Here is a 15732-nt window from a genome sequence, read left to right as displayed (position 1 = left end):
GCACTTTTTGGAATTTCAATGGCTGTACCCCGAGCTCATTTTTCAATATTTTCCGAATGGAATATTGCGATATGTTCAGCCCATGAGCTATTTTTCGGCCACAGCGACGCGGGTTTCGATCAAGTTGCTTCTTTACTTTTCAAAACATTTCTACTGATCACCTCAAGAAAGCGCCAAAATGCCGCAGAGCAACATTCAGGCAGCGTGTGAAGGTTTCATTGGCAGTTTGAAGGCCATAATTCGTACCAAACGTCACCAATTCGAACAAATCTAAATTTATTCTAAAATTTAATGCTATTTGCGACATTTTTGCTTTTATTCAATAAAATTAAAAAAAAAAAATATGTAAAACTTATGGCGTTTGACTTTGTTGCAGTTTTTTATCTCAACCTGTATGTGTCTTAAGTCTTTCGTTTAGTTTGGATTACATTCTCTGAATTTCTCCAAAGATAATCGATTGTTTTCTCACAAGAGTGCACATGTCTCATGAATTTGCACTCCGCTCCCTGTATTTTTTCGAGTTCGTTTCTTAAGTCTTTAAGTGTTCCATTTAAATAATTTCTCAAAATAGGTACAAAAACACAGAGATGAGATTTCTTCCTAGGTCTGTAGCACATTTCTCGATTATAAAAATTCATCGAATGTCAATAACTAATAATTTAAAAAAAAATCACCGGTTATAGCCTCAATAATAAAGAAAATATTATTAAAAAAATATATCTAGCTTTCAAATTTAATATTATAAATAGTATTTGTAAGCAATATTTTATAACACAAATAATATTAAAAAATCTTACAATTAGAGTCTCAAGATTACAGAACATTCCTTAATAAAATCCTCAAAAATATATGAATATTTCCTCAAAGTCCATAAAATAATAATTTTCTAAAAATGTACGATTAATGATCAACAAATTTTAGAATTTTTTTAAGAAAAAAAGATTCTCTCCCTTAATATTTTTAATTTATATAATTAATCCATTATTATAAAAATATGATTTGGGCCATCTTGTGTTGGGAAAATAGTATTTAACATTTTTCGAAAAAAAAAAAAAATTAAAAATCTCTCAAAAGCTTTTATGTTGTAATTTAAAAAGCTAATAATTCAAAATATTTCCTTCAATATATTTTCTCTTCTTAAAAAATCCTTTAAAATTTCGTAAATCAACAAATTTACTTCTTCGAATGAAAACGTATACAGTTTAAGAATGCGTGTTTTGGCTGATGATTCTAAATAAAAAATTCAATTTTTAATTTAAAAATTTAATTTTAAAATTTATATTTCATAATTTTTAAATTTTGTATTTAATAAAAAATCTTAAAATTACACAACCAATGTCAATAGCAAAAAAAAAAAAATAAAACGTTTCTGAACATCAAATGAATAATAATAATAATTTTTGTAAACCAAGCCAAGCATTGGCATGTAACCTACCTACTTGGCAAGCCATCTACCTGACCAAGTGCCATCAGCCAGCCAGCCAATCAACCAACCAACCAACAAGGTGACAAATATTTTCTTCTTCCGAAAAGCCAAATGAAAAATATTTTTGTTTAAAGAAATTTTATTGACCATAATATCACGTAAGCCTAAAGGCATTGATTGATCCCAAATACAGGCAGTCGACAATGAAGGCAAAGGCAATTCAAAAAAAGAAGAAATACAAATTTAAATACAAATCACTCAATTTTGTGTGATTTTGGGGAAAAAGAGTAAAGCCAGAAAACACACACACAAACAAACGGTCAGCCAGCCAGCCAGCCAAAGAGTCACTCATTTCTTTGGGACTCCCAGAAAAGGCAAATACGAAGCAGGCAAGCAACCAACCATCGCAAACTCACACACAAACCAAAACACACACAGAAACTACTCAAATTCCAAGCATGTTTACACAGCTCAACATTGACTTTGAGCTTTTCACGTATATAAAGTGGGGAGGCATAAAAACTTTTGTGTCATTTCATAAATTACGGTCGTAACGTCAAGAATCTGAAGAAGACATAGCACAGGTGTCTTTTTTTGAAATCGAACGCGTTCGTGGTGAATTCAAAGCAAACAGAGTATAAATACGAAAACGAAAGTGTTGTGTTTTTTCACAAATTAAATTAACAAATAAATAAAAAAAATAACAAAATGAAAGCCTTTGTAGTGGCCGGTATCTGCTTGTTCAGTGTTTTAAGTGTCGGTTTGGCCCAGTTCTCAAACGGACGCGTCTTGGATCCACCCAATCCCCAGTTGTGTGCCCAACGTGTTATTCATGAAAAGACACCCGATGGCAAAGGGTGAGTTGATGATTTAATTTTTAAAAATTAAAAAAGGAACTCTGAAAAAAATTAAAAAAAAAAACAAAAAAAATTAAAGAGAGAATAAAGTGTGATTTCTGGTTATTAAAAGGATGAGACAGTATTTCCCAAAATTAAAAAAAAAAACTTAAAATGTTCACTTGTGAATCTAAAAATAATATAAAAATGCATTTAAATAAATATAAAAAATGCCTTTTACAATATTTCACAATAAAAAATAATTTCGACAAAATGCAGTGGAAAACAGGAGCCTAAGGGAAATGCGAGACCTATTTTTAAAATAAAAGAATATGAAACAAATATATTTAAACATAAAAGTCTAAGGGGAATTTAAGAACAAGTCCAGAGCAAAGTCGTAATAAATAGTACCGAATTTGTTACAGTCCTTCAAAAAAGTATTTCTAAAACCCATTTTTGTCTTCGAGTTCTATAGAAAGTTTAATTAACAACAATCCACAATAATTTAAATAATAGTTTGGGAAATATTGTTACAAAATTGTAGTTAATTGCTTAGATAGTGCATCAAAAATTTGGTTAAAAATTAAATCTTTTAACAACGTATATTGCTCTGATAGTCCTTATAGTTGTTCCTCTAATTAGCAAAAAAAAAAAAAACAACAACAAAATTAAACACTTGGAATTAAAAATCTGATATATCTTTAAAAATAATCTTAAAAATGTCCCACTGTTGACATATTCTCATTATATAGCTCTAACACATATTGACATATTCTCATTATATAGCTCTAACAGACCCACATCTCCTTTAAAACTGCCTTTTATTACTCACACATTTCTTTAGAAAAATATTTCTAAAATACAAATTAAACCGAATATTTTTCGAAAATTCGACTAGAAAAATTTTGTAAAATTGTCAATTCAAGTTACGACATTTTTTAAAAATTATTCTAAAAAAATTCTCGTTTATAGCTCAACAACAATAATTCTTAAATTGTATGACTTAAGACTTTTCTTTTAAGTTCCTAATTTTAAAATGAATATAAAAATCTACTTTTTTACGAAAGAAATATGTGCCTTAAGTCTTTTAGTTTGAATTCATAAGGTTCTGTAGTGAGACTTCCTTTAAGTATGTGTCTTAAGTCTTTAGTTTGCATTACTCATTATTTGCTCTCTGAGAATGTATCATTCATTTTTGATCAATTAGTTTCTTTGTTGAGGTTTCAGTCAGGTATGGGTCTTAAGTCTTTCGTTAGTGTTGGTATTACTCTCTTCTATTTTCTCCAAAAAAAAATCTGTGAGGTTCTCACACAATTGGTAAAAAAGCCATGCCATTAATGGAATTCTGGAATTCGAGGAAAATTCTTTAAAATAAAAAATGTCACAATTTTTTAAAATATCGTATATAAGACAGCAGGGTTGTAGATAATATGACAAATAAATGTACCTCTTAACATATTTTCGTCCTTCTTTTTTTTCTTTATGAGATCGAACTTCAGTCTCACCCTTCAAAATGGCCATTAAAAAATATAATAAAATAAAAAACAGAGTTTTTTTTAATTTATAAAAAAGAGTGAGATAATACTCACTGAAATATATAAAGAAACTGTTTTCAATTTTTGTAATATTAAAAAAATCTGTAATTTTTCAATAAAAAAGTCCAACAATTTTTTTTGTATTTATTTATTATTATTTTTATATTTATTTATTTATGTTTTTCAAAAGATTATACAAACTATTAAAAATTATTTCTAAGTAGAAATGATGGTTCTTTCTTTCATTGGTCTCTTGAGCAAAGAGAAAAACTTCCACTCTCGATTATGTTTCTCAATTGATTGTTGGATGAACTTTTTTGAATAGAATTTTAACTCCAAATAACTGAATTTTAAATGTATAACTGTTTCTTGTTTTATTAGTCTCTGTTAGCAGAGATAAAATAAGCATAACTCTTTTCCACTGATAGATGCAGCACAAGGTCCAATTTTGTGTTTGTTGCATAAAACTTTTGTTGAATTTTAAGTTCTCTACAAGAAAATGTGTGTCTCTTTTCTCTCGGCGATAATTTTTATTCTGAGGAAGAGAATATTACGTAAAATTTATTTAAGAGGGAAAACCGCAAAAGGAGTATTCTTGGAGCCTTTCTAACCACTATTGTTCTCAAAATAAAATTAATAAAAGTACAGAAACGTTAACGTATTTTAATGCAGCTAAAAACCAAGTGAAAAACTTGCAAATCAAGGGAAATTTTTGCGCTTGTCCTACAGACAAATGCAACAATTCTCAATTTCATGTTTGTCTCGCAAATCTTACTTTTTTAGAAATTTGATACCTTTTTCTCTCTATAAACACATTCTTTTTTAATTAAAAAAAATTAAAAATATTTTTTCAATAAAATTTTATTTTGAATATTTTTATCAATATTTATTTATTTATTTATTTTTTTTCATTATTCCAGTTATTTCTTCTCGTGGCGTGACCCAGCTTTGAAGGGTGTCGAAGAAGATTGGTTGAGTGCCAGAAACTACTGCCGCAGACGTTGCATGGACTCTGTATCCTTGGAAACTAGCTTGGAAAATGAATGGATCAAACAACGTGTTGTCAATGAAAATGTAAGTTTTGAAATGAAACTAATCTTTCTGGGAAATTCATGATGACCAAAAATAACGGGTTTTGAAAAGTAAAAAAAAAAATATAATGGAAAAAAATTATTTTTTTTACAATTAATCAGGGTTTGTTTTGTAGAGATATTGGAATAAATTTATTTCAAATTTTCTTCAATTTGTTTGCTCCATGGACGATAAATTGGTGATAATCAGTCCATGTTCCGGATATAGCTTCCTATATTCATCAACCAATTATTATACCCTCCACTATTCTATGGAGGGTATATTGGATTTGTCATTCCGTTTATAACTCTCCGAAGTGTTCATGATAGACACCACAAAGTATATATATTCTGGATCGGCATAAAATTCTAATACGATTTAGCCACGCTATCTTTCGAACTAAATGAGATAGAAGGCTAAAATTTTGCACACATGTGTATTTTGCCAGTAGGCAGATTAAGTTCGTAAATGGAATATGTCGGTCTACGTTTTCGTATAGCCCCCATATAACGGTACCTCCTGATATTCTGTATTTTGATGATTTTAGCGACATCATTCACCCGAATATTTTCAAATTTCGTATTCGAAGTTTGTAATGGGTACTACAGCTTATGCCTAAAAATTTCGTATGCAGTTCCACGTCTTCGTATAGCTCCCATATAACTGTACCTCCCTTTATTCGGTATTTTCATGATTTTAGCGACATTATTCGCCGGTATTTTTTCAAATTTCGTATTTGAAGATCCTAATTGGGTACTACCGCTTATAACAAAAAATTACTTATGCAGGTCCACGTCTTCGTATAGCCCCCGTATATTTTTTGTAATTTTTTAAGTTCTTTCCAAACCTTCCTACCCCTTTGTATAAAAACATTTTTCAGATTTGAAGTAACTTTTTGACTGATTTTCCTCTTCTTTTATTGAATCGAAATTTTCATCTTCAAAATTTTTTCACAGAATAAATTCCAAATTAATTTTAAATTTTAAAGTTTGTGTCTTAATTCTTTTATTTTTAATTGATAGTTAATTAGCTCTTTCGTCAGTCGATGGTCAAGTATGCACGCTAACGGTTGTGTCTCTTATTCTCTGTCATGAGTAAACTATCATTGATGGAAAAATAAGGATAAATTTAAAGAATTTTTTTCTACAAATTAATTTTTTAACCTATTTTGGCTATGTTTGTGTTTGAAAAATAGTAAACTAGCAAAATTTCGACACAAGAAATCAAATTCTAAATTCTCTTAAAAATCTCTCTTCCATTATTTTGCCCATTTATGCTCTTTGGCCAATAAATAAAATCGTCCGCCTCATTAAATTGTCTCTCAATCATAGATAGACAAAATTATGAAAGAGAAATTCTTAAGAGAATTTAAAAATAGCTTTCATATGGCGAAATATTGCTAATTTAATATTTTTCAAACACAAATATAATCGAAAAAGGTCTCAAAAATTAATTTATAAAAACAATTCTTCAAAATAATGCTTATTTTGCGATTATCGATAGTTTACTCAGGGCAGAGAATAAGAGACACAAGCGCTAGCGTGCATACTTGCCCATCTATGCTCTCAATGTATGTACAAAAATTTCTATGAGAAACAAAAATTATAAAAAATTAAAATAAAATTATATAAATTAAAAAAAGAGAGTAATTTTTTTATAAAAAAAACATTTATCATGTAATTTTCCATTGCCAGCAAATTTGTTGTTGCTGTGACCTTAATGTTTTTGCCAGTTTAGCCCCTGGCATAAATGCCCTCTCATTGCCCCTATTTTTTGCAAACGCATTTTTTATGGGATTCACCTTTCGAATATCAAACAAAAAACCTCAAATTTCAAAAAACTTAAATGATATAATCTAATTGTGGTATGAAATTCACGTTCTGTCCTCAAAAATAAAAAAAGTTTCCACAAAAATCAAAAAACATTTATTGAATTGAAAAGTACCATTTAAACGTGCCTCCTCCCAAAAAAAACAATAACAAAGCATTAATAAAAAAATAGCTAATGAAATTTTGCACCCCAAAAATCTAATATGCGTAACACATACAAAGAGACACACACACATACACTCTCGTTGATTCACTGTTTTATACGCATTTCGAACACTTTCGATTTCAATAGAAAACATGTTTTGCGTACAAAATTACCTCTGTTTTTTCGGTCAAATGGACAACAATGAAATAGTCTTAATGATGTTGATGCCGACAATAGAGTCGATAAAGCTGACGACGATGATGATGAGGATGATAATAATAGCAACAGCAGCAGCCTCGCAGCCACCAGCCATTAGTAAGCTCTACAGTAGCAAACTGTAATAAATGCGGCATTACAAAATGATGGTTAACTGAGGTTGCTTTGTTTTTTCTTTTTGTTGTTGCTTTGGAGTTTTTGTTTTTTTGCAATGAAAAAAAGACGTCTTACCTATAAACTCTTTCTTCATGAAGAAGAAACAAATTAAAAACGAAAAAAAAACCTTACAAACGATGTACAAAATTACTCCATTGCAAAAAAAAGACCGACACAGAAGAAAAAACAAACCGTCGAAGCTAAGTAAAATTATTACATAACGCCATCGTGCTGTACGCCAGCCTGAGCCTGATGATTGTTTACAACTTGTCGATTGCCTGACGCTGGCCGACTGGCTGTCTGGCAACCGATCCGGTATGGTAACGAATCTCCCCCTCACAAAGAAATAAAGAAATATTCCAGCCTTCTCATTGAACTTTATATTCCACCCAGCATCTGTGTGGTTAAAGGTAGATTTTGTCTCCCCCCAAAAAAAGAGTCATTTTCAAAACTGGATATACACCGGTTTGTTGTCTCAAAATTTATTGTTCGAAACAAGTTGAAACTGCAATTTGCATTAGCCATGACAATGCCAAAGAAGAAGACGACGACCAAAAAAAAATTGGTTATCTTAAAAATAGACATGTTACAAAAGTCATTTCCTAGAGGAAATGAACTGATGCTGCACATTTCTTGTTTTTGTATTTTTTAGGTATTTTTTATAATGTTGTAAATGTCAAATAGAAAGTTTTATGGGTTATTTATTACCCGGTTTAATGGGTGACATTTTGAGACTTTGTCTTTTAGGTCAATTGGTTGGGTTAGAAGACATGGCAGATAAAAAAAGCTAATATTCGTCATTGATACTAAAAAATTTAACGAAATTAAAAACAAATCGTGTCTAACAAATTATGTTTTTTATTCTATTTCTCTCGTTTGAAAAAAATTTAAGTTTATATTTGAAATGTAGTTAAATTTTTTTTAAGTAAAAAAATAATCGCAGGAAAATTTTTTCAAAATTCTCTTCAGATTTCTCTTCAGATTTCTCTTATTATTTTGCCTATCTATGGTCAATAGATCAGCGGTGCTCAAGAAGAAATATCTCTTTTCAGTCAAATTTCTCTTTGCTTATTTAAATCAAGAAAAAAACAGTGTTAAGTCATTATTTATACAAATATTTTTTATCCATTTGCTTTATAAATTATTTTGGCAAACATTCGTGTTTAAAAACAATTAAATAGAACCGTAAAATATAAAGAAAAACAGAATTTTTATTTTCTCTTATATTATCTCTTTTTTCTGTTCATGTTCTAGATACACGCTGCAATAGATACACTTATCTCTTTGATTAAACGTAGCTCTCAATCATAGATGGGCAAAATAATGAAAGAGAAATTCTTAAGAGAATTGAAAAATAGATTTCTTGTGTCGAAATTTTGATAGTTTAACCATTTTCAAGAACAAACATAATCTAAATAGACAAAATAAAAAACAAACCTAAAATTAATTTATAGAAACAATTCTTCAAAATTATGCTTATTTTCCGATTATTTATAGTTTACTCATGACAGAGAATAAGAGACACAACCGCTAGCGTGCATACTCTTCCATCTATGCTCTCAATGTATATGAGTTAAATTCTCTTTCTTCTTCCTCTCATTCCTCTTTTTTTTTTTTTCTTTGAGAAATATCAGAGAGTACTCCTAGAGATTTCAACGTCCAGGTTGGTGTCTAAGTATCATCATTCTACGCATCACTCTCCATTTTTTTCTCACCATTTATTTTTTTTTATTTTATTTTTATTTATTTATTTATTTGTTTATTGTTATTATTATTATTATTATTTTTTTTAAAACGTCCGAGTTTCCCGTTTATTTCATTAGATACATTTACTCTCACAAATATATTCTCTCGCTCTCTTTCTTTGTTTTTATCTGAATTAATATAGTTTTCTTGATTGTATCTTAAGTTCTTCATTTTTAATCTATCATTTCTATGTCTGCCTTAAGTCTCCCACTATCATTTGCCTAGATTTGTTTTTATCTTTATTTTTAACCAGAATTCTCTCCCTCCCTCATTCTCTCATTACCATACTACATTTTCTAACTCTTTACTTTTGCCGTTTTCTTTTTTGTTCTTGAGAAAAAAATGCGGAAGATGTAACATTTTTATAGTAGTAAGTCGAAAATACATTAGGTCTATTTCAAAAAGACGCAAGTCGTGACCACTACGTCTTTTTTTTACGTCTTTATTTTTCATTGGGGAAAGACTCCTTCTTCTGATAATACTTCATCCAAAATACTTCTCTTTACTGCTTACCTAATTTGTTTGTTTTTCTTTAACCAGAATATGTTATACCTTTTGAGGGAGTTTTTTTTCCTGTTTATGTGACTGAAACGTCAGTAGCAAATCTTTCCTTATATTCCTTGTTTCCATTTTCAAGTTGTTTTCTTAACCAGAGATATTATTTGATAAATACTCCTCTGTTTTCGTACTCCTTTTCTCATTTAACTCAATTTGTTTGTTTTTCATTTACCAGAACCCGCTATTCCTTTGAAGGGATTTTTTCCAATTTATGTCACTTAAATTCTGTGTAGCAAATCTTTACTTATAATCTCTGTTTCTATTCTCTTGTTATTTTCTTGAACAGAGCTATCATTTGATATATCCTACTCTGTTTTCATTTTCCTTTTCTCATTTATAAGTGATTCTCACTCCCCCATTTGTTTTGTTTTCACTTTGGTTAGAAACCTTCACCTCTTTCCACTAGAGATTACTGTTCATTTAAAGTATGTGTCTTAAGTCTTTCCCTTTAGTTTCATTGTTATTGACACTCTCTGTTTACATTAAACCGAGAGCCAGGCAGAGAGTCGCATTTTTATGTTCTCCCATTTTTGTTACTCTCCAATTACATTACTTTTCAATGGTTTCTATTGTGTGTGTGGAGAGTAGTACGTCTATTGAAGGCTTGCATTTGCTTGGCTCTGCATTAAACGGTAGTGATGAGTGAGTGAGGAACTGATGAGAGTTTACTGCTCCCTCCTTATTTTCTCAGCCAATTTAATGGGTAAATAAAGAAAATAAATAAAAAATGCATTTTAATGAGGAAGATATTAAGAAATATATTTTCAAAGGCAAAATACCCATATTTTTTTGATATTTATTGTAAATTACCAATCAAACTATTATTGTTTCCTAAAGTGTAACTAATTTCCTTGTTGCCGCCACATTTATCTCTCTATTGCCTTAAAACGCTACTAATCGAAACATGTTATGTTAAGAGGAAATGCAAAAGCCTAGCTAGGCATTCATGCAACCTCTTAATGAAGTCCAATTTTGGGGCCCTCATTAAAATAAAGGAAATTTTTTTTTATAAATAATTCAAACAAAAAATATATATATTTATAAAACAAAATATATTGCCCGGTCATGCTTACCATGATGATTGATTACTTTAAAAGAAAAAAAATGCAACAAAATATTGTTAAATAAAAAAATTATGATTTTTTCAGTCACGCTATATTTCACAAAAAAATGTGTAAATATGTAAGACCATAATTAAATTAATTTCTAACAAAACTAAAACATCAACGCACACACACAAACACACTCAGTTTTGTGTTTACCCACCAGATGTGATATAATCCGTAACACATTTCAAACCCCATGACGAAGTCTTCAAGTTGTCGCCGGCTGCCAATGTCAAATAATAAAAAAAAAAATCTGTTGTTGATGAATTATTAATGATGAGCATCTTCGGTTTGAATATGTAAATTTCCATATGCATAGATCCATTATTAACAGTTAGATAGCTTGTGCGGTTTTTATGTATTTAATGATATTTTAATTGGGCTTGGGACACCTGGGATAGATGGATGGATGGATGAGGAGTTTTAAATCAGGGATGTTGTAAGAAAAATGTCAAAGAAAAATTGGAAATCATTAGATTTTTAAATAAAAATAAAAAACGTAGAAGGTCGATTTTGTAATGCAGGTGATTGAAGAAAATTTTGAAAAAATTTAAAAAAATATAATTTTTTCTTTGATTTTTTAATTTGATATTTGAAAACTTTTAAAAATGAACTCTGATAACCCCTTTTGTAGGAATCTTCTCTAATTCAATTTTAAAATATCTAAGTTTTGTCAAGGTTTCAAGGCGAGTCAACACTATTTTTTTTTTTTTTTTTTTTTTTTTTTTGAAGATTAAAAAAATAATTTTTAAAGGATCCTTGTAAAAAATCTAATAAAAGGTCGATTTTGTAATGCAGTTGATAGAAGGAAATTTTGAAAAAATTGAAAAAATAAAATTCCTTTTTTTTTTGATTTTTTAATTTGATATGTGAAAACTTTTAAAGGTGAACTCCTTTTGAAAGAATTTTTTCTAAGTCAATTTTAAAATATCTAAGTTTTGTCAAGGTTTCAAGGCGAGTCAATCCATTTTTTTTTTTTTTTGAACATTAAAAAAATAATTTTTGAGGGATTCTTGTAAAAAATCTAAGAATATAAAAAATGAAATTTCCAAAAAATAACAATCAATAGCTGGTATTTTGCTTGAAAAATTCTATTAGTTCCATAGTAAAATTGTCCATGCCTTTCCTATCAGACACTCAATAAGCTCTTAAGTAGTTTGTGTGTGGCATGAGAGAATTCTCCGAAGTAAAGCCCATTAAAAAGCTTGAGCCATGACAGCTGCCACGTGCAATGACACAGCCCAAACCTTGTTTTTTTTTTTTAAACTCTCACCATTAGCCTTAATTATGTGACACATGCAATGAACTTCACCCAAGGCAAAGGCCATAAAAGGGCTCGACCTAAGCTTATTATGAATGTGAATAATGACAATCCACTTCAACATATCCAAACACAAATCATAATCAAAAAAAATTGATATAAAATAATTTCTATGGTCACTTGTCTGTCAGCTGTAGGAAATTTTTCATTGATTTTCAATGTTGCTGCCTTTTTTTACAACAACCTACTTTTTCGGGGGGAAAGTAGTGTCGTCTGTTAATAATGTAAAATATCATGGAAATAAAATATTATTATAGACCAAGGTATTATTGTTATAACAACAACAACAACAACAGCTACAACAAAGAAAGGTGGGGTTTAACGTTAACTGCATTTTAACAAAAAAATATCAACGTTTAAATAAGAAAACAAACAACACCCAAATGACTGAACATTTCGAAAATGTTGGTGTGGTTGTTTGCATGGCAAACAGAAAGTGTTGACAATTTATGGTAGGTTTGTAAGAGCACGATTTTTTTTTGTGGCCAACAAAACAATGAGGGCCATTTTATGCTACAGCACCACCATTTGGGTAACAATAGTTTCCGTTTGGGTTTTTTTTTGCTCCAAAACAACAAAATCACAAGCACGTAATGTACATCAATAATGAGTTGTGTTTTGTTTTTTGTTGTAATATTTACAGTTTTACCTTATTTTTCATAACTGTAACTAAACCGAAATAGAAATTTTTTTGTTAGGAATGTGAAAATAATGCCGGTACCAATTGGTGTCAATGCAGATTTTTTTTTTCATTTCTGCATAAATGGCAATGAACTGGGCAAGAAAACTCTTACACCTAAACAATACGGATGTGAATGATCCAACATCATTTTTATAGAAAAAGACAAAAAATTATATAAAAATGTGTAATGAAACGGTTAATGACTTTACATTACACGCCTCTTTTAAATCGTTTAGTAACTGTTATTACATTTCTTTACACCATTTTAAGGGGTGTGAGATAATATACCATAATTATATAATAAGACATGAAATTTTGTAGTGAAAAAAAATTAAAATTTCATAATTAAAAATGTTCTAAAAAATTTGACAGCATTTTTTCAAATATTTGTTTTTACAAAAATTACGTTTTTGTTAATAAAAATATTAAAAATTGTCCCTAATTTAGCTGACAAATGTTGATTCAGCCTTAATTTTGAATCAAGTTCGCGTCTTAAGTCTTTTGATTCAGTAATAATTTAAAATTTTCTCTCACTACTCTCATTGAAATCACAATCGAAGTTTGTTTCTTAAGTATTTTCATTCATTCACTATTGCACACTTCAGGTTTGTGCCTTAAGTCTTTTAAATTAAGTAACTCTCTCGTTTATTATTTCTCTTGACAATTTATCTCTGTTTTTCTTTATTCCTCTCTTTTTCTTGCAATCCTATATATCTCTCTCCTTCTCTCACTTAAATCAAGTAGGTGTCTTAAGTCTTTTCTATTTTTCCCGTTTAATTTTAACATGATATACTTTTCTCTCCTCAGTTATTTTAAAATCAGAAGAGTGTGTCATTATTATTATTTAGTTTGTCTCCTAGTTAACGGCCTCCTGCCTTTTCCCCTTTATTATAATTATCTGCTCGTTCCAGTTTGTAACTTAAGTCTTTTACTTGAATTATACCATTATTTTTCTCCCTCTCTATCTCTCCTTCTGAGAGAGGCCAGTTTACTGTTATTAAATCTCTACAACGATTAAATTATTCTTTCAAATTAGACTCTTAAATCTTTCATTGTTGTTTCCCTCACTCTCTCTCTCTCTCTCTCTCTCTCTTTAAATAGATATTTCACAACTATATGCCCTTCAGCATTTAAATGTTTATCTCATGTATTTGTTTTAAGTTTTCTCTTTACTCCTTCGATTTGCTACTCAGTATGGTTTCCCCTCTCTCTCTCTCTCGATTATAAACCGCTACTTTTATTTACTCAAAAAAAAAAGAAATAAAACCTAATAAATTCCTCCATTTTCCCCTATTTTCAGGTGAAATACATCTGGACCTCTGGCCGTCTCTGTGACTTCAAGGGCTGTGAACGTCCCGACTTGCAACCCACCAACATCAACGGCTGGTTCTGGACTGCTACTTTGCAAAAATTGGCCCCAACCAGCGAACGCAGCCAAGGTGATTGGTCTCCCAGCGGTGGTATTGGCTTGCCCCAACCCGATAACCGTGAATACAAACAAAACGGTGCTCCCGAAAACTGTTTGGCTCTCTTGAATCAATTCTACAACGATGGTGTTAACTGGCACGACGTCGCTTGCCATCACAAGAAACCATTCGTTTGCGAAGAAAACGATGCCTTGTTGAAGTATGTCCGTTATACCAACCCTCAGTTGCGCATTTAAGGAAATTATGAAGGAGTGTAGGAGTTACTCAGAATAAAATAACTTTCCTCTCCCTCCCTCCCACTTTTAGAAACCAAAAATATTTAAGAAAATGTCGCTGAATTTTTTTATACTCTTCGTTTTTTCTAAATTATTATTTTTTTGTATGACTAAATTTCCTTGAACGTCTTTCTTCAACTTTGTTTCTATTTTGTTGAGCCAATTGCTGTACTCAGTTTTTTCTCCACTATTTCTCTTTCATTTTGTTTAGTTTAATTTTAATTTTTTTGTATTAATTTATGTTAAATAAATAAAAAAGAATAAAAAAATAAAAGAAAAAATACTAAAAACTTAAAATAAAACTGTGTTTTATTGTTATTTCTAAAACGGGCGGATCGTGTAGAAAAGGTTTAAAGTAAATCCTGTAAATTTAAACCTTGTAAAATAAAAAAATTGTTGACAGTATGGGGGTTTTCAATCCCAGTGGTAGTTTTTGTTGTAATTTTACGACTTATATAGTCGGTCTCATGGTAGAAGAATAAAGATAGATGCATCAACGCTTGGGAACATTGATATTCCAACATATTTAAGATGTTTTTTTTTTTTTTTTCAAAAATAAATAAACTTTTAAATGTTTTCGTATACGACGCAAATAGCAAATTGTTGCATTTTTCAACAATTTTCACAAATTTCACCAATTTTTCATCCGACATTTTCAATTCCAAAATCGGTTTGACAGTCAATTGTCCTAGCAGCTGTGTCGATGCGACTACCTGTATTTTTCTATCATGGTCGGTCTTCTGAAAAATAATAGAGTAGACAAACCGTTTGAACATGGTATTAGCTTAGTAAAAACGTAGCTGAGATATGTTTCCATGCAACAACTACAGAAAATTAATTATTAATTAAGATGATATAAAACTACCAAATATAAATGTAAGAACGTCATTTTACATATGACCTCAACATAATGTGTAAACTAGCCTTTATACAACGTTAAATTTAATTGAATACCTGTCGCATCAGTATCACTTAACTTGTTATCATTTTACTGTGATCAGTATCACTTAACTTGTTATCATTTTACTGTCATTACAATATATCAGCTGAATTTCATAATGACATAATTTCAATTTATTTTTAATTTAATCCTATAGTTCTTACTTAAGGGCAGCTTATTTTTTTTCTTTTTTTCTGGTTTATTCTTTACTTCTGCCTAGTTGGATGTAGAAAAAAAGACAGCTTCTTCATTAACAACCCTCCACTTGGTATCATTTTCCTGTGATTGCCGATATGTCAAATGATGTCCATTCCCCTTTTTATTTTGAGCTCTTAAAAATCATATAAAACCACGAAACAGAAATGTAAGAACGTCATTTTACATTTGATCTCAACAATTAGCCTTAAAAAACGTTAAATTTAATTTGATACCTGCCGCATCAGTATCACTTAACACGTTATCA

The 15732-nt window shown here is 29.8% G+C and overlaps 1 protein-coding gene across 1 annotated transcript; it reads left to right on the top strand.

Annotated features, from left to right (window-relative positions):
• The first annotated feature begins 1949 nt into the window (after nucleotides 1–1949).
• LOC101889893 (Lectin C-type protein) lies at nucleotides 1950–14306 on the top strand. The gene is made up of 3 exons (XM_005190869.4): nucleotides 1950–2283; nucleotides 4718–4871; nucleotides 13928–14306. Exons 1-3 carry the CDS (start codon nucleotides 2135–2137, stop codon nucleotides 14288–14290), a joined length of 666 nt encoding a protein of 221 aa, XP_005190926.1. The 5' UTR covers nucleotides 1950–2134; the 3' UTR covers nucleotides 14291–14306.
• Nucleotides 14307–15732: the final 1426 nt, after the last annotated feature.

Source organism: Musca domestica, unplaced genomic scaffold (genome assembly GCF_030504385.1).
Source record: "Musca domestica strain aabys unplaced genomic scaffold, Musca_domestica.polishedcontigs.V.1.1 59, whole genome shotgun sequence".
NCBI classification, from domain to species: domain Eukaryota; kingdom Metazoa; phylum Arthropoda; class Insecta; order Diptera; family Muscidae; genus Musca; species Musca domestica.
This window is presented reverse-complemented; position numbering and strand designations above follow the sequence as displayed.

Bases quoted from the DNA above. Each gene is read 5' to 3' on its own strand.
- LOC101889893 (XM_005190869.4), top strand. From the start codon at position 2,135: ATGAAAGCCTTTGTAGTGGCCGGTATCTGCTTGTTCAGTGTTTTAAGT. The intron at 2,284-4,717 runs GTGAGTTGATGA...TCATTATTCCAG, and splicing joins AAGACACCCGATGGCAAAGG to TTATTTCTTCTCGTGGCGTG. The intron at 4,872-13,927 runs GTAAGTTTTGAA...CCCTATTTTCAG, and splicing joins AACGTGTTGTCAATGAAAAT to GTGAAATACATCTGGACCTC.